Consider the following 19,723-nt stretch of genomic DNA (forward strand, 5'->3'; position numbering starts at 1 on the left):
TCAAGTCGGCGCTAATTGTCACTCTCCTGACTCATTCACCCCGGCCTTGTTCAAGCTGTGACACAGGAGCTCCAACAGAATAATTGCAGCCCTAAATCCTTTTGAGTGATGACTACTGCCAACGTGGATGTGTCGGTACAAGCATTCCTGTATCAGGGCCCCAGTGCATGTTGTTGGCTGCGTGTTTTTCGTGCTTTGATACTTGTTTAAACTCCTGCCAGTGTAAAAACGAATCTCTCCGTCAATGCGGTGGGATTTCACTGTGCGTCGGGGGTACGGTTTTAAATGAAAGAAGGTCTTTGTGGGGTGTGTGAGAGACAGAGAGAGGCGGAGGGAAGAAGGGACGGAGTGGGGAGGGGGGGGGGGTGGGGGGAGAGAGAGCAGTATCTCTGGTGGCGTGTTTGCGTGTGTGCATCTGTGTGTTTTTCTAGCAGGGCGTGTTCTTAGATTCCACCACACTGGGACATTACCCCCAGGTGCTCTCTCTCTCTCGCTCTCGCTCGCTCGCTTTGCTTCCGTGGAAAATACCTTGCGGATTAGGTGAGCTGCGGCGGCGCACAGGGCGAGGGGGGCGAGTAGTGATTGACGGGTGAAAGGCTGGAGAGGTGCTCGGGCATGCTGTGGTAGAGGGGAGAGGGGGACTGCACACACAGGCAGGGGGGAGGGGGGGGTGGGGGGCTCTCGGGCTCTGCACTCAGCTGTTGGCACCCACACCCGTTATAGCCCCTCCGCCGCCTATCGCCCACCACCGCCTGCCGCCCTTTTTAGCGCCGCAGCCGGATGAGGTTTCAAGTAGCTGCCGCTTACCTTTTACTTAGTGTCCAAACATCAACTAAACTGCTCCTTCTTATCTCTGTTATTCCCCTCACACTGACAGCTTCAAATGATGCAGCAGCGCTTTCATACGACCCACGATCCCGACGCTGATGTAAAGAATGCCGTTTGAAATTAGCAGGTGATTAAAGCAATGACAATTGTACGGCGGCAGCGTGTGTGTCATCCGGATAGTTTTTCCATGGCAGATCAACCGTCTTGATTGCCAACAATCTCCTCTTTGTGCTCAGTGCTACACATCATCCCATTTACTGCTTCACTCATACAACGGCGCCCCCCGTGGTCGGGTCGGGAACTGACCTGATGTAGCGTGCTGTTGTGATACCTGATACTGACTTTCTGTCTACAAACCGGCGTGCGGGATTCTGAATACGCAGTCAGTCACGTCTTTCGATTGTATTTTTGATCATTTCCAATATGTGTTGCTTTTCGTCACCTCACGTGCAGACTTGGGGTTTGCTTGCCTGACAAAGGCTCAATGAAAAGGAAAGACACACACACACACAAACACAGTTTGTGGTCATCTACAAGCATCTAAACGGAAACCACAGGAGCAGAGGAATTGATTCATGTTGTTCATGTTGTCTTCAGGGGTTTCTTTCTTATACCACTCGTTTTGTATCTCAAACACACCGTAAAGTTTCCATTTCCGCAAACACTGGACATAATGAAGTGCAATTTAAATAGCCTACTTACAGTTCTGGTCCAAATTGCATAATGTTACTAAAATGAAGGTATGGACGACGTATGTAGTTGAAATGGATAAGTGAGAGAAAGGAAACACAGAACACACACAGGAAAGAAATGAACTTACAGAGAGCGGCCATCTCTTTGGGCAGGTCAGCGCCAAATCTCCCAAACAGGCTACTGTTGGCCAGCAGGTCGAAAGGGGTGTGGCTTCTCATGGAGTTGAAGGCGAAGGGATAGACAGCAGGTGGGAAGCCGGTCATGTGACCCACCTGCTGTTCCCTGTTGGTAGCCATGACGACGGAGCACACCCCGGGGGTCCGCAGCGGGCCGCTGGGTGAAGTTATCAGGCTCTCGGAACACCTGGAAGTCCTCAAAAAAGTGGGGGACTCTTGATGTGGGGAATGGATGCGTGACGGTGAAGCGTCTGGTGTCAGTGGCTGCACTTTCGATGGGTCACACGGTTCACTTTTCTGAGGAAGAGAAGGCAGAGACATTTGTTATTTCTTTCCGATGAATTCACCACATAATACTCAAGGAGAATTGCTTGTGATTGACCGTCACACATACAGATACAATCAGTGGTTTTGGTTTGCATCCTCTCTGGATTCCACAAACACAATTCACCTCACGTGAACCCTGAGACTATGATCCATCTACGCTCTGGGATGGAGAGGAGTTGATCCACGGCTCTATGTGCAAACTTCAGACCAGCAGGTATGAGAGAATGGGAAGTAATTAATTAAGGAAGGACGGCCGGAACCCGAACAGATAAAGACGTGAGAGAAAAAGAATGAGTGAGCAGTCAAAGGAAAAGCCAGAAAAACTGGAACCAGGCAAGGGGAAAAGAAAATAAGAAAGACGCTTTCGGAAAAAAGTTATAACAGGGAAGAGCGGGAGGGAGGGAGGGTAAAAAAAGAGAGAGAGAAAAAGAGAGAGCGCTCTTGTTCTTGCAGTTTTGAAGAGCTTCCAGACTTCTACAGTGATTCCAGGCTATGCCATATGATTTAAATCACTAGAACTCTACTATAAAGAGCTCCTCTGTTCCTGCTGCCAGCCTAGCACAGCGGCCTGCCTCACTGCCTCTTTCCCCCAGGACCAGAGGCCCAGACACGGGGTCCAGAGCATGAAGAAGGGAGGGGGGAGGGGAGGCGAGGGGGGTAGAGGGTTGGGAAAAACGAGATCCACTGATTGCTAACTGCTGCTGTCACTTCCAACTATCTTCTCTTGAGGTCAGGCTCCCATCCCACAGAGCCATTTTGGCTCCAACCTCCTGCAGCCCGCTCGTCACTTTGCCTCCCCACGATGGGCACAGAAAGTCCGGCTCCAGTGCGGACAAAGCCGCGGCTGTGCCCTGCTTTGACCTATGCCCAGCGTTGATCCATGCCCAGGGTCAACCTATGCCCAGGGTCAACCTATGCCCAGCGTTGACCTATGCCCAGGGTCAACCTATGCCCAGCGTTGACCTATGCCCAGGGTCAACCTATGCCCAGCGTTGACCTATGCCCAGGGTCAACCTATGCCCAGCGTCAACCTATGCCCAGCGTCAACCTATGCCCAGCGTCGATCTATGCCCAGCGTCGATCTATGCCCAGGGCTGATGGTCCATACAAGAGGAGGACAGAATTCCCAGCAAAGCCTCCCATTTTCTTTCTCATGCTTTCGCTTCGCCTTTCGCTTCCCTAGCGTGATTTCGTGAGTGGGTGGTGTGATCCGCTTGTTTTTCCAAATGTGGCTTTGAAAAAGAGCAGAGCCAAGGAATTTGGGAACTGCTCTGGCTTGTGAATCCGGGAGAAACGGCAGGGAAAAAAAAAATCTTGGTAATGAATTCGGTATAAACAAAGAAATGAGTTTGGGGGGTTTGCAGAGTTTTGTGGGGGGTTTGGAGAGATCTAAGGCTGAACCGGTGAACTGCTGAACTGAGCCCAAACATTGAGAGAAACAGTGACGGGGTCCGGGCACTGGGGGGCACTAAGAGGTGGCGCTGGGCCCAGGAAAAAGAGGGAGCGCTGTCCAAGACACACACGCACACACATGTGTGAAACACATACACATGCAATCAAGTTTTGAAATAAAAAAAACTACACATGTGTAAAAGAGCACCCCCACACACACACACACACACACACACCTCTCACCCCTTGCCTTTTCCAGGGCTCAGGCTCCCTCCCTGCCCCTCTCTCTCTCTCTGGCTCTTTCTCTTTCAACAGAGCCAGTTAATTACACCCTACTGCTGCAGGCAGCTTCAAACCACCACTAATTTAGAGTTCCATTACAGTAAACTGTTCCACATGTGCGTCCAGGGCCCAGGCAGGCTCGGGTGGCCACGTTTCAGGAAGGAGCAGACGCCGACAGGCACCCACCCCCATCCTGCCAACGCAGCCACACTGCCATCGTTCCTTCCCTCTCTCTGCATTTCTTTCTTTTACTTATTCATTCTATCCCTCATCTCAACTACTTTTTCATTTTTTCGGACCCACTCCACATCTCTGTGTCCTCTCTTTAATCATGTCTTTGTACCCGGTCCGCTCCCTCCCTCCCTCCCCCGCCTCTCGCACACACTCACACACCCCATTTCCATCCTCCTATGGATTATACAACTTGTACTGTGCAGCGGTTCCACTGTGTGGCTAAAACAAAAAACATCATTGAAGATTTCACAGTGGGACTAATGGGAGAAGAGGTACAGACTGGAAAAACAAAACTGCCAGCAGCGCACATGCTCATAATGTGTGTGTGTGTGTGTGTGTGTGTGTGTGTGTGCGAGTGTGTTATGAGTATGTACTTGGCCCGCGTTTGGCCTGTTTGGGTATCTGCCTCATGAACTCAAACCGGGCCCCTCAAAGGCAGCACAATGTGTCTGCGAGTGCTGAGAGAGAACAATAAAGAGAAAAGGGGAAGATGTGTGGTGGAGGAGAAGGATTGTGGCAGAGAGAGTAGGACTGTGCGCATTTGACTTTCATATCCCAACAGGGGAAAACAATAGTATTTTAATCTAAAAATTTAAGCCGGGAGAGCTTTTAATGCCCCCAGACACTGGCGGAAAGAACCTCGGCACATTAAAGCGCGGTGCCACTGCACGTTCGCACGTATGTCATGGAACAACAAAAGAACTAAGGAGTTCTACTGAGACAGCCTATTAAAATAGAACCCAGTCACTTCACTCTCCCCAAACACAATAATGAATTAATAAAAGAGTTGGCGCCAGTCTTCTTTAATGAGTCACATCAGCCCGGCAGCTTTTTACAGAGCCATTTATGTTTTATGTCGGGTCCTGTGGTACGCTAACTTCGCCAGCCCGTCTGGGGCTATAAGGGGATAAGGGGAATTTGGAGTGACCTCATCCCCTGTTAGCCGGGGCCAAATGGGCAAAGAGGGCCTCCCCACTTCCCTTGAGCCTGGGGGGGCACGCGGGAGGCAGCGGGCAGCCAGGCAGGCGAGGAGCACCAGCTATGAGTGACTTCACGGCTGTTGCCGGGATTTTCCATCACTCCCCAAGAGGTGCGCTGTGGCAGTTTGGTTCTGTAAATAGTCCCGAGACCTCAAAGTCTTTTTTTTTTTACGTTAAGAGAGACTTAATTCAGAGACAAGACGGGGCACGCTTAGAGAGAATGAGATTTAACAAAAAAGCTACCTGGCAGAAGGTAGAATCCAGTGAGAGCTGAAATACAGACAGACAGAGAGAGAGAAGCGTTCCCACAGATTGAATGTCTGTCAAACAAAGGGTTTCAAATCCTCTGTGGGCTAAACAACAATTGTGCCTTAACAGTTGTGACGGAGTGAGGCCCCTCGGGCAACGAGAGCTTGCAGTCAAACATAACAAATAAATCACGGCCTATCACGAAGCTCTGCACCACACAACCAAGAAAAGCAGCGGGTTTTTCAGTCAGCAAAAGAAACCACAGGTAATTACTCTGCGTATATGAGCAGGGTGCCACAGCTTTGCTAACTGGAGGACGTTTCTTGTTGCCGCAAGGGAAACACACAAAAACTTACAGTAACTCCGTGTGATGTTATATGGGGTTATAATTGTATGTTTGTCTTTGAAGTCAAACTCCCAGCCTCCCTCTCTTCTATGAGCTTGAGTGGGTTGACACGTTTTCTTTGGGTTTCCTGAACTCCCACAATGTGCAATTGTAGTGTCGGGCAGTGCAGGCAAATCTTTTCCTGGGAGGGTTGAATTGTAAATTCACAGCCTAGAGATAAATGAACTGTACAATGTATCGTAGCAGAGGAAGCTTGGAAGAATCCTCTCACTATTTTTCCACTTTTCTTGACAGAATAACCTTCTTGTCAGCATCGTAGAGTGATATATTTTAGTACCTTCGCAAAGCATAGAGAGTTATGTTTAAGTATTGGTTCATTGGTTCAGTCTGCGATTAAACAAGGTTATTACAATCCATGTGTCCACACACCATCGTTTCCCACAGTCTGGGGCGGAATGAGCACTAAGTGTCTTCATCACTGTTGTGGACTGTCACGGTCCAATTAAAACATTCATAATGAAACAAAATAAGAGCGTAATCTGATCTTTTCTACTGGCGTCAACAGCATTTTGGCTGTGAAAACAATCCCCAACACTATTATCTGATGCAAAGCTGACAGCTCCCAGTCTTTCAACAAGTGGCCCGCTAATGGCTGTGAGAGAGACACCGAGCGACAGACGATCCAGGGCCTCCAAACAGGCCGGCATTCCATCGCCTGAAACTCGTTTGACATCTGCCTGCTCGTGGTAATACCCAAACACGGACCTGCTTCCAGCAACAATGCAAAGAGGCACCTCTGTGTAATCACTTGTCTCTTAAAGACATATCGTTCTTCAGGTGTTCCACCGAGGAGTGTCGTCAGGCAATTCTTGTTTCTGTATCGATAAAACAAATCAAACACTTACTACGCTCTCGTTTTTTCTTTTCGCTCTGTCTTTCTGTTTTTTGACTACACATGTCAAAAAACAGGTAGCGTTGACAGGGAGCGGTTGGAGAGACGGGACGGAAAGACTGAGAAGTCGGTGAGACTCAAAGCACCGGGTGACACGATGAAGTCACCGCGACCGCGGCCGCTGTTTTTATGATGGAACACTCCACATGGAGACCTCAGCAGTGCGTCCAGCAACACCAGGAACCCGGCACAACAGGAAAAGGCCGAGGCGGAGGATGGCAAGACTGTTTGAGAAACAAATAGTAGGAGACGAAAGTTCAAATACGTTTCAAATGGCGATGCCGGTGGAACGCATTTTATTAGAGATGCACAATGGGTGGCTTCGCCGGCGCGATTTTTAGCTTTCAAAGTCAAAGCGGCACTCGAGCAGGCCCAAACACACTCGTGCAAGCGCAACGTGCAACAACAACAGGTTCAACTTTGTGTCAGAGAATCTTTCGACAAGCGCTTGCAGGCAGGACGGACGTATGCAAAGCCTCACAATCAGAAAGACCACCTGCAAAATTAGTCACAGGAAATGGTGTTCACATATTTTTTTTTTGTGTTAATTATAGTGTGGTAGCACTAGATCACCTGTCCAACCCCTCCCTACTACTTGTCCTTAATTGCTATGGAAATTCCAGAAAAAGACAAGCATCAACAACTCCCAGATTTATTGCTCAAAGTCAAGTCACAAAGAAGGGCTGTTGCAGGTTTTGGAAGACAGAAGCTTTTAGGCAACTGTCGGCTCAGCGGCTTCCACAAAGCCTCGGATGCATCTACGCCTGAAAAGCATTCGCACATAACAGGTTTTGCAATTATGTTTGAAAACACAAATCAATATTTGATCGACGTGGCACAGGGGTAGAGAGGGTGTGCCGGGAACCGCAAGGATGGCGGTTCGCGCCCCAGCTGCTCCAAGTCCCATGTCGAAGTGCCCCTGAGCAGGACACCTAACCAGTAACTGCTCCCCAGGCAAAAATGTAAAGCCATGGGTTAAAAATGCAATGTCGCTTTGGATAAAAGCGTCAGCTAAATGACGTGTAATGTAATATAATATTCACACTAGTTTTATGAGATTGAGAATTTTATGTGAAACATCAATGGTTTTACTGGCAGAATGATTCTGTTAACATAGTCAGGGATTCTCTTGATCTAAATTCAAGGCATATATACAAATATATGGAAAATAAATGCCATTAATCACACTGCTAAATGAAAAGAAAATAAACTGTACTTTCCTTTTGTTAGTTATAACTTAAACTAGTGATTTCCATGGACAGCCATGGATTTAAACCAGTAAGTCATTGCCAATAGTGAGTTAGTTTAGCAGGGACAGAATTAAGCGGATCTGTTGCCTGACGTGTCAAAATCTACAACGACAGAAGCGAGAGAGGGTTTTTAGGGAGGCCGATAGACGGAGCTGACAGGCTCATAGTCACAAGAACATGGATCACGAGTAAGGACACATACCCATCTGGAGCATATAAGCGCAAGCACAAATAATAATTGATTCCAAACTGTCACTGAAGATGAGCAAAATGCTGTGACCGATCACCGTGAGTGTAAAGCTGCTCTGCATTGACAGCATGCCCTCGATAAAGAGGAGGAGGGGGATGGGGGGAGGGTGGGGGGTGATATTACTCCTCCTCTGAGATGAGCTCCATTTCTTTCACTCCAGATGTCCCCCGACTCACAGTCAAACTGATAGACCGGATGACAGCGGAGCGCACCACAGACATCACTGGCCTTGGAGCGGGCCTCCCTCACTCCCCCATGTCGGGTTTTTTTTTTATTTCCATTTCGCTTCAATCAAACAGTCCCTCACACTCATGTCAAGTCCACCAGGGGAAATAAGCTGCGGAGAGCAGGTGCAAAGCCAAGAAGGCAGTCCAGCTGCAGAGGTTTACCTAGTGACACATCCAAACAGACCTGGATGTTTTATTCGGAATGTGAAACGGAGCCGGTCCTCCCCGGCACACGTGCCAGCATTATTAAGAGAGCATCACTGCTAACTGTGGGCAGAGAATGGGCCAACGCACTGTGTGTCTGACACACCTCACTTGACAGGAATGAGTCTGTTTGAAAGGTGGAAAACAAAGCTTGTCTTCTCCAAGTGTTCATATGTTGCGTATCAAAAAACAGGTCAAGGGCTGGTGACTGGCGAACACACATCAAACACATGCAAGTGTGTACACGCTAACGCGGACACACATGCTAATAATAAAGAGCTCCACATGCACCGGGTAACACTTGAAACATTCACTAATAAGCACATGTGTGCACACGGGCACACGCAGGCACGCACGGTCACGTATGTTCAGTGTCACTCTCACGTGAATGAAGCAGAACGGAGCGTTTAGGTGTGGAAATCTGGATTTCAGGGAAAACAACGTTTAATTGTCTCAAAGCCTCTCAAGTGTTTTGCTCACTCTGTCTTCAATTAAAACTGCACAGCCGTTCCCCCACAAAACACAGCCTCTCTCTCTCTCTCTCTCTTTGTCTCTCTTCCTTTCACTTTGTTAAGAGAGAGAAACAGCATGACAAACAACAACTAAAGTAGCAGATTCTGAACTTTTTAAGTGCAAGCGACTCACCCGCTCTGGTGCTCATGGGGCAGATGCAGCGCTTTCTGGAACGGTCTGATGAGCAGAGCCGGCCGGGGAAAAGTTGTGTGTACGTTCATCCGAGTCTTTCTGACAGCAAAGACAGAGTAGCAGTGAGCTCTCTCTCTCTCTCTCTCTCTCTCTCTCTCTCTCTCTCTCTCTCTCTCACACACACACTCCTTCTTCTCTCCTCCTCCTCCTCTCTACCTCTTCAAATAACCCCCTTCACTTCCCAAAACAGGCTTACGCTCACTTTCTTACTCACCAAGAAATAATTATACTCTCTTATTCATAAAGCCTTCCATTGTCACGTGACGCAACACTTCAAATATACAGCGCATTTTTTCACAAGCCACGAAATGCCTGCAGGGAAGAAAAGGGCCCAGAGAGCTTAAGTTTCTGTTTTTAATTCTCTCTCCCTTCTTTGTCTCTCGGGTGAATTATTTTTCTCTTATTCATCTTCTTGGCTAAAGAGTCAGTTTACTTCCAAACTCTGAGCACACGTTGAAATGCGACGCCGTTTGGAAATCTTACATCATTCACGTGTAATCAATAAATCCACAGTTTAATAGGAGAGGATGTTTCAGTATCCTGAACCTAAACAAGAATGTTTTGATTAAACACAGATGATGCTTTAATGGCAAGCCAACAGAAAACATACTTCACCTGGAGTGATTTTATCCCAGCAAACCACTTAATGGAATAAGCATGATGACCCTTTGCCCCACTGATCGGGTCACTAATGCCACGTAGGTGCTGTTTTTGTGCCACTCGTTATAATGATTCTGTTTATATATTTCTTCCCAGAGCTGTGATCATTAAACCTTGCAATTATTACCACTGCTGATGCTATGCTAATCCTACCAATAGCGCTTAATGTTAAGGGAAGTTTAAGGAACCTTGTGAAACTAATTCATTGGACACAAAACAGACAGAATATGTAAAACACTGTTGCTGACAATAACTGGAAAACCGTCCCGCACAACATTATTTGACTTCAGTACCTAATTTCACCTCATCTGTGGACGTGAAAATAGCGGTGGGACATCAGCTGCAGGGAAGCCCTGTGTTCGATGGCAGAGCCGTGCAGCTGCAGCAGCAACCGGTTTGGGTGTGCCCCTGAACGTGCCCCTCGCTCCGTGACATCATATGTTTCAGATCTGTGCTTATGTGTTTGTGGTTCTGGGCGTGTGCCCTGCTTTTCTTTACTGTAATGTCTCTCAAGTCGTTTTGGTTATGAGAAGCACCTCAAACCTCAGAACAAGGAAGAAAGGGCACACCTTAACTGGCACCTTAACTGGCACCTCAACTGGCACCTCAACTGGCACCTCAACGGGTGCCTTTACCTCGGCAGCAGAGAATAGTTTACCTTGAAAAGCAAAAAAAAAAAAAAAGAAAAGTAGGTCTAAATACATACATGCTACTTTAACACTCCCAATAAAGACATCTAGTCAGATTAATATCTACACAAAGTAAGTGCAGCAAGCACTTTTGAAAATAAACAACTTATACATGCACTACTTATTCTTAAAAACGATGCACTGCAGGCATATCGGCCACGCGTCACTTCACATTCTCCCAGAATTTCCGACCAACGAGGCAACAAGAATCTTTTTATTGGTCCTTCCAACTATCGGTCAATTTAAGATCTAATACAACCGCTGAGTATTGTCTTTTCGCAAATCACACTAACTGGTCCGATACGGGCAGAGATCCCGTCCCCAAACACGCTGAACTCAATGTGTCTCCGGTGTAAAGTCAAGCCATCGTAATAAAAAACACAAGTCCCCGTGCTCATTATTCCTCTGTGCTTCCAATCTTTACAGCCACATATGGTTCTACAGTAGCCGACTGAAATGTTCCTTCGTGCATTTTTGGATGTGTGTCCTTTTTTTCCCGCAGAAACCTTATATTCAGGAAACACATAATCTAAGCCCCACTGCAAAAAGCACTTCAGATGATTCTTATCTTGTTTACATTTGATTCATGTGTTGGCTGTGAGGCCACGAAGGCTAAAAGAAATCCCTTAGCCGTTTACATAGCAGTAGTAAATCAGCAATATGAAACAAGAAGGTAAACGCAGCCAGGGGACACTACAATAACTCTATCGGGCATCAGCGTGACATTAAGTGTAAAGTGTGATGCCATCGGGCCAACAGAGCCGTGGCTTTGTGTCAGAACACGCAGTTAAGTAGGAGGCGTTAGTCGCGTGTGTGTCAGTGTGCAGAGCGCGCCGTGCTCCTTATTAAATTAGGACAGTGGGCTCGAACAAGGGTTGTGTTGAGGCTTTGCACATGTGCGTGTCCCTTTGCAGTGCGCATCTCGCTGGTGAATATGTGTGTGTGTGTGTGTGTGTGAGTGTGTGCATGGATGAGTACGCGTAGGCAGTAGCAGCGAGAAGGTCAGAGGTTACCAGTGTTTGTGTTTCAGTGTCAGTGAAGTGTGCTCCAGGCAGAGATTTATGATCATTGTGTCTGGGAGGCTGCAGAGTGGGGGATAATGAAGACAGATCAGGGTGCTATCTCCCTCTCTCTCTGGGCACCACTGGAAACATGGCCTATGGCCCCGTCCGCTCTCGTATTATCAACCCCAGCCTGTGACATCATAACGAACTGCCCGGACATCAATCCTGACGCTGGCGCGCTTTGACGAAAAGTCAAAACCGAGAGAGAGACGATTCCTCACGGGAAGCCATCCGGCAAACAGAGGCGTTGTTCAGCTTTGCAGCTTCTCTGGGTGTGTTTACAAGGATATGAAATATTCATGGAAACATCATACTCAGTCGTGTGTTTCCACTTTAAATTCAACATATTTGCATTCACGGAGCCGTGCAGCAGAGGCCTAAGGCTCGCTGGCAGAAGGAAAGCCGCAGCGGAGAGGAGAGAGGAAAGGGGTTGGTGGGGGGGGAGAGAGGGAGGAAGTAAGGTTAGAGGGGTTAAAGTGAGATGGAGAGGGGGAGGAGAGAAGGGTTAGGAGACGAGAGGCCAGCGGCACAGGGGACGCGAGGAGAAAAAGGGTGTGAAATAAGTCCGAAAAAGAAAAGAACACCGGGGGGGGGGGGGGGGGGGGGTGGATTGTAGACAGAGGGAGAGGCGGGGGTTGATGGGATTGGTGGTGGGGGGAGGCGAGGGGGTTGCGGGTGCCTGTGTGGCGGCAGGTTTTAATCAGTAACAAGAAGCCTGTAATGAGATCACTATTTCCCCACATTCAGATTGATGTGAAGTGTGGTGCCACATCGAGGGAGACAGGGGTCGCAGGGAAAACACACGCAACCCACTCAAGACACATTCATGCACACATGCAGAAACACACACACACACACACACACAGATATACACTCGCTAGCACTTTCTTGGTTACAGACTTAAACACACATCCTGTGAAATGAAGGAGCTCATTCATCCAGCCTGGCAAAGTGCACTCATTTAGAGTCCAACCGCCTTGAAGTCAAAACATACACCGAGGAATACTACTCACAGGAAAATGAGTTACTCATGGCAAAGGAGAAATGAATGTGTTAGGGACCGAAGGGGCATATACCGCTATGTACTCGTCTAACAAAAACAAATGAGCACAAAGCTTGGAACAGTTAGAGAGAGAGCCAAAAGCAGTTTTAACTGCAGAAGGAACTAAAGGGAAAACGAGAAGGGGGAGCGGGAGAGAAAATAAAAAAAGGGGGGAGTGTGTGTGTGTGTGTGCGCTTCTTGTGCATATTTTGGGGTGCATTCAGAGGCTGTGGCTGCAGCTACCGGCGTGTGTGCCAGCACATGAGCACTCTGCCTGCTCCCCAACATGTGCGTCCAATGAAAGGCGAACGGCTCTCCTGTCTATGCTTCCCTCAGAAATCATCCATGATGTCACTATGAACCCATCTTGAACCCGCGTCTGTCAAAAAGCATTACCTCCCTCTCGCCGCCTCATTTTCTGCTGCACCTCTCCCTCCCTTCACGCTCCGTTCCTGCCTCTCGAATCCGTCACTGAGCTCCCATTCTTTTGCTTTCCTCTTTTTCATATTTCCGTGTTCTTCAACATTTCCCCTCTCCCGTCCATGTCTTTTTTCTCTCTCGCTGAAGCACACAAACCTTCTTTCTTTTTTTTTTTGGCAAGCGCAGTCCAATTGAATCACCAAAAAGTGCAGCAGTTCGCCAAAAATGCCAGGATGTTCTGATTATCATAAACTTTGTTTAAGCTGTGGTTTTGCAAAAAAAAAAATGCTCTGAGTGCATTGAGTGCAAAAACATAAAAGCTGGAAAAAAATGAGGAATCGGGGAGAATGCACAGGGAAGAGGGGAGAGGGAAAGGGAGAGAGGGAAGAGAGGGATGGTGGGGGCAGCGAGAAGGCAGCCAGAGAGCCACATATGGAAGTGATTCTGTAATTACTGCAAATCTGTGAGCTCAAAAGGAAAGGTCTTCTTTTCCATGCCTCCTTCCATGCACATCATTTCCCTTGTGAGAAAGTTGGGCACCGAATACTGAGCAAGGAACATAAAAAAAGTTTTATTTTGATTTTACCTTCTTGGCATGTGGGGTTGGTATAAATATCTAAATGTGTTTAGTATGTTGAAGGTCTAATTTAGTTCTATCTTTCACAGGAGAATACACGACTAAACGACCTCTGTTGGTGACGCAAACTCGGCTGTAAAAGCGTCTGCATTCTTTACCAATTTGCTTTCCTGAGTCTATAATCAACCCCCCCGTTCCCCCCGGAGAGGAACCTAAAAGAAACCGGGGTGGTTCAGCAGGAAATAAAAGTGAAGCGTATCACCCAGGTGTCATCGTGCCCATTACGCACTGATTCCTCATGGCGCGCGAGTAATCGGAAGCTGTGTGAGGTGAGAGGGGAAGGGGTCTGCAGCACGGACAGACGGACAGACAGACAAACAGACAGACAGAAGGACAGACAGACAGACAGACAGACAGATGAAGACTTTCTTCTCAGCCTCGGGCGAAGCAGTGCTTTGCAGGTGTGCATGTTGGCAACCACTTCTGTTCAGCGCCAGCAGCCTTTAATTATCTCGCGCTTTGCCATAACGCTCGAGCCTCACTCACACGTTACAACACAAGTAACACACCCGGATTGGCGCAGTCTGAGGTGCGTTTATTCTTAGAGCAATTCATCAGATGATCCATGTAAAGTACTCAGTCACCTACCTTCTTCGCCTAGAGTAGTTTGTGCCTCGGCTTCATTCCACTCAGAAGTTCGGACACATAAATAAAGTGGATGACGACAAGCACACGCGCCCCGAAGTTTTCTGTGAAGGAGAAGAGACAGAAGTCAGGGACACATTCGGACTAATTGTCCGCCGCAGAAGACCAGCGTGGTAAAAGGTGACGCTCCAGAGATCATTCCAGTCATTTGTCAGATTGCCTTCGTGTGTTGCCAATCCGTCAATGTCTCCTGCGGCTCGGAGGGCGTCGATGATGCGAGCTACCGTGCGCGGGCATTTCTGGCGCTGTGCCTCCCTCTAGCGACGCGGAGAAGTACCGCAGTTCGCGTCCCGTCGATCAGAGGAGGAAAAACCCCTCGAGCGCACGCAACAAAAACTAAATGAGGATTAAATACATAAATACTGTGGCAAGCTTGGCTAGATGAACGAGACAGGAGACTGGTATTAATTTTGCTGCCCTTCCTGTGTTTCATACACCGCACGACCCCAGGAAATAGACACTTTATTAAGGCGTTGAACTAAGAACTTCACCCACAGCCATACCAAGTTGGGTCATGGTGCCCACACTCCTACACATTAAACTGTAACAAAACATCAAACATTTAACAGTAACATTTGAGCACAACATAACAGACCCTAGAAAACACACATAATCTTAAACACCAGAACATCAACATAACAGAAATGCATCTAAGGATTGTCCCATCATGCAATGCGCCCACCAGCGCCGCCCAACTCGATCCGCCGCTCCGATCGCTACATAGCCCCCACCTGAGGGGTCAGTTGTCCTCAACGACCCCATCACCTAGCACAAAGTCTCTCCAACGTCCCGGTAGACGCCGTTGGCGTACAGGCCGTCGTCGGCTTGCAGAAGGCACATTTGGGGAACCACTTGTACCAGCACATGGTCTGCAAACGTCACTGTCCTCTCCAACCGTGGGCGGAGCTAGGGGGCGGTACGGTGAAAGTCTGTCCCGGTGTAACACCACTGTGCGTCCCCGGCCAGGCATGCGCACCCGGTACACCACCTCCGACAGGCGTTCCAAAATCTCGCCGGGCCCTTGCCAGTGGCTGCAAAGCTTGGGGGAGACGCCCTTCTTCCGGACTGGACAATACACCCAGATCCGGTCCCCGGGTATGAGTGCTTGCCCCCGGCCCCTGGTGTCATAGGCTCGTTTCTGCCGCACTCCGGAGCTGGCCTGGGCCTGGCGAGTATAGTCATGGACCACCTGCAGGCGATCCCTCAATCGACGACAGTAGTCCATCGCTGTCCCTCCGCTGATCTCGGGCTCGGGGGGAGCCCCAAACACCAAGTCGATTGGGGTCCGTAGTTCTCGCCCAAACATGAGGGCAGCAGGTGTGCATCGGCTGGACTCCTGGACAGCTGTCCGGTAGGACCACAGGACCAATGGTAGGTGGCGGTCCCAGTCACGCTGGTGTTGGCTGGTGAGGATAGCAAGTTGGGTGGCTAGCGTGCGGTTGAACCGTTCCACCAAGCCATCACTCTGGGGGTGCAGGGGTGTCGTCCTGGTCTTGCCCACCCCGAGCCGACGACAAACCTCGCTGAAGACCTGGGACTCAAAGTTTCGCCCTTGGTCGCTGTGCAGCTCAGCGGGGGCCCCGAAGCGGGCAAACATCTCCTCCACCAGTCTCTCTGCAGTCGTGATGGCGCTCTGATCCGGCACAGCATAAGCCTCGGGCCACTTAGTGAAATAGTCCATGGCCACGAGGACATAACGGTTGCCAGAATCCGTGACCGGAAAGGGCCCAAGAATGTCCACTCCTACTCGCTCCATCGGAGCCCCCACCAGGTACTGCTGCAATGGGGCATGAGAGCGCTGGGTTGGCCCCTTCTGGGCAGTGCAAAGGTCGCAGCAATGCACATACAGCTCAACGTCCCGTCGACAGCTAGGCCAGTAGAACCGTTCTCTGAGGCGGTAGAGAGTCTTGGTATTCCCATAGTGCCCCGCCCCCACCGAGCCGTGGGCAAGCTTCAGGACTTGGGGGCGGAGTGTGCGAGGCACCAGCAATTGTACAAGGTCGCGTCCTCTTTCGGGAGCCCTCCACCTCCGGTACACCACCCCGTCATGGAACTCGAAGTTACCCCACTGCGAGTGGTAGGCCTTTACCTCGGGCCCCAGTGCTGATACCACAGCCCACTCGGGGCGCTGCCCTGCTTCCAGCCAACTTCTAACTAACGCCAGAGTCCCGTCCTCTTTCTGCTGCTGCTCCAACTGCAGGCTTGTCAGTGGGAACAGGTCTGCTTCGTTGTCAACCGCCTGCACCATCGTCACTGCTGGCATTGATTGGTCCTGTTCCTCCTGTCGCTGACAGTAACGGCACTCGACAGCCTCGCAGGGGCGTCTGGAGAGTGCATCGGCATTGCCATGATGTCGCCCTGCCCGATGCTGAATTTCAAAATCATGCTCTTGTAGGGCCTCCAGCCATCGAGCAACCTGCCCTTCCGGATTTTTGAAATTCAGGAGCCAAGTGAGCGAGGCATGATCAGTGCGGATCAGGAAGTGGCTGCCGTGCAGGTATGGCCGGAAGTGCTGTAGCGCCCGGACCACCGCTAGCAGCTCACGTCGTGTCACACAGTAGTTCCTCTCCGCCCGGCTCAAGGATCGACTGAAGTATGCCACTGCACGTTCCCCCTCGTCCCCGTGTTGGGAAAGGACAGCCCCGATCCCCACATTGCTGGCGTCAGTGTCCACAATAAAGGGCCGGCGGGCATCAGGGTAGGCAAGGATCGGGGCTTTGGTTAGCGATACCTTGAGTTGGTTGAAAGCTACGGTGCAGGTGTCATCCCAGAGGAATGGCTGGCCCAGGTTAGTCAGACGATGGAGGGGACTGGCAATCGAAGCAAAATCTCGGATGAAGCGCCGATAGTATGACCCCAGGCCCAGGAAACTTCTCAACTCACTGACGTTAGCTGGGGTTGGCCAGTCCTTTACTGCAGTCACCTTTGCTGGGTCTGTAGCTACACCACGAGCACTGACAATGTGGCCCAGGAAAGCTGTTTCCCTTGTTAGCAGTCGGCACTTCGCAGGGTTGAGTCGCAACTGGGCATGGCGGATGGCATTGAAGACTTCTTGGAGGTTGATAAGGGCTCTGTCAAAGTCATTGGCATGTACCAGCAGGTCGTCGAGGTACACAACGCAATGATTCCGGGGAATGCCCGCCAGCACCCTTTCCATCAGCCGCTCAAATGTAGCCGGCGCGTTGCAGAGTCCAAATGGCATGACGCGGAATTGCCACAGCCCTTGCCCGATGGTGAAGGCGGTCTTAGGTCTTGCGTCGGGGGACAGCTCTACCTGCCAGTAACCGCTGCGCAGGTCAAGGGAGCTGAACCAGCTGGACCCCGCGATGTAATCGAGAGCATCGTCAATACGAGGTAGGGGGTACGAGTCTTTTTTGGTGACATTGTTGAGACGTCGATAGTCCACACAGAACCGCCAGTTGTTGTCCTTCTTCCTTACCAGTACGGCCGGGGCTGCCCATGGACTGTCCGAGGGCTCAATTACTCCTGCAGCAGCCATCTCGCAAATTTTCTCCTCTGCAGCTTGCTGCTTACTGAGGGCCAGTCGATTGGGCCGCAGACGGATGGGCTGTGCAGAGCCGGTATCGATGGAATGCTGGACCAGCCCTGTCTGCGTGCAGTCTTTGTCTTTTGCCGCAAATATGTCCATATAATTTTCCAGAAGGCACTTCAACTGATGCTGCTGTTCAGGGTCCAGGCCAGCACTGCTGCGCTCCCACAAATCACGGACGGCTTCCACAGTCTCACTGGAGGAAGAGACAGCTGGTGCAATGGAGGCAGCCAAGGTGGCCTGTGGATGTGCAGGGCCACTGGCGATGGACGGCATAGGTGGTGGTGCGGCCCTACCGGACTGGAGTGCCACAACCTCTGTGCCAAGGGTGATGGTTTCTCCTAACACGTTGACACAGGCACCCCAGCGGGTCAACAGGTCCAAGCCGATGATACATGGGTCCCGAATATCAGCAAGCCAGAACTTGTGCACCAGCTCCTGGGCCCCAGCCTGGACTTTCAGTCTCTTGGTCCCTCTCATGCCAGCTCGTTCCCCCGTTACCGTGAGCATCTGAGTGGTGGTTGTTGACCAAGTCTTTGGGAGGTCTCCGCTAGTACCAGGGAGGATGCCAGGTCGTACCAAGGAGATGGTGGACCCAGTGTCGACCAGCGCCCGACACGGTTGGCCATCCAGTTTGCAGTTCAGGTACAGCCCTTCAGTGTGTCCGAGGCGGCCGACTAAAGTGCATCGGCCATGGAGGGGGGCTGGAGGCCGGAATGGTGCACCCCTCGCTACACCATTCCTCTGTCGTTTCCCGCTGGTGAAGTGACTCTGGGTTTCGGAGTTGGGGCTGGGCAATTTCTGGCTATGTGACCCGGTTCGTCACAACGATAGCAGCGGTCAGTAGGCTGGGGGGGACGCCGCCTGGGTGCTGGAGGCCAGGGCTGCATTCGTTGTGGTGGAGGCCTCACCTGACGGACCTCTTCTGCTTCTTCTTCCTCGTCATAATCGGTAAGCCTGACGCATGGCTGTTGGTGGAGAGTTCTTTTCTGGCTGGGCCATGCGGTGAGTACTCCCTCTGCTCGTTCAGCCTCGTGGAGTGCATCACCGAGGGTCTGGGGTCTGATGAGAGCGACATGCTGACGCAACTGCTCAGGTGCAAGTCCTCTCAGGAAGGCGTGGAGGGCTAGTTCTTCTTGTGCCGCTGCTTGGAAGTGCGGGTAACCCAGTCGAGCGTGTAGCTGCACATCTGCTGCGAAGGTACCCAAACTTTCTTCTCCTTGGCGGCGGCGGCTGGCTAGTTCCTCCCGGCTCTGGTCAACAAGGAGCCGCTGTCCAAATCTCCTCTTTAACGCCATTTTTAGGGCCTGTAGGTCCCCTTGTTCCGCTGGAGCTAGGTCACGAAGCACCTGCACTGCCTTGCCTTCTAATGCTAGGGCTAGATGGGTGGCAGCCTCTTCGCTGTCCCAGCCGCTGTGTTGGGCTGCTAGATGGACTTGTGACAAATATGGCTCCAGCTGTGTCGTCCCATCGTATTTGGGTAGTTTGACTGATGTCCTTGGCTTGATTGAGGAGCCTTGTAGGCCAGGGGTGAAGACCCGTGGCTGGTCGGGGGTGTTGGTAGGTAGCAGGCCCTCGCTGGTAGTAGCCGTCCTGGGCAGTCGAGGGTCTTCCGTAGCCATGGGTGGTGGGTGAGGCCTTGAGACGTTCCCCTGCTGGCGTAGCCGTCTGGTGCTGCAGCCATCAGGGAGGGCTAGGCGTTGTCCATCCTCATTAGACTCCATCTTTTGCCGCATCAGGCTTCGCAAGTGGCCCTGGGTCTGCCCTAGGGCCCTCTCCAGCTCTTCAATCTCCATCTCCATCTGCATTCTAGTAGCTATATCCCACTTCTGACACCAATGTGGCAAGCTTGGCTAGATGAACGAGACAGGAGACTGGTATTAATTTTGCTGCCCTTCCTGTGTTTCATACACCGCACGAC

At 50.6% G+C, this 19,723-nt stretch overlaps 1 protein-coding gene across 2 annotated transcripts in view; it reads right to left on the reverse strand.

The window, feature by feature from the left end:
- Positions 1-14,447, reverse strand: part of rarga (retinoic acid receptor gamma a) — a 39,862-nt gene extending 25,415 nt beyond the window's left edge. The window contains exons 1-2 of one of the 2 annotated variants that reach the window (XM_040193904.2): positions 14,196-14,447; positions 1,649-1,994 (exon numbers count right to left, since the gene is read on the reverse strand). In XM_040193904.2, the coding sequence (XP_040049838.2) occupies positions 1,649-1,817 (169 nt within the window). In that variant the 5' untranslated portion in view covers positions 1,818-1,994; positions 14,196-14,447. Of the gene's footprint in view, positions 1-1,648; positions 1,995-9,035; positions 9,354-14,195 lie in introns of those variants that run through there. The other variant, XM_040193905.2, reaches the window with a different exon arrangement.
- Between the last annotated feature and the right edge of the window lie 5,276 nt (positions 14,448-19,723).

The sequence above is a fragment of the Gasterosteus aculeatus genome, chromosome 2 (assembly GCF_964276395.1).
Source record: "Gasterosteus aculeatus chromosome 2, fGasAcu3.hap1.1, whole genome shotgun sequence".
In the NCBI taxonomy this organism is placed as follows: domain Eukaryota; kingdom Metazoa; phylum Chordata; class Actinopteri; order Perciformes; family Gasterosteidae; genus Gasterosteus; species Gasterosteus aculeatus.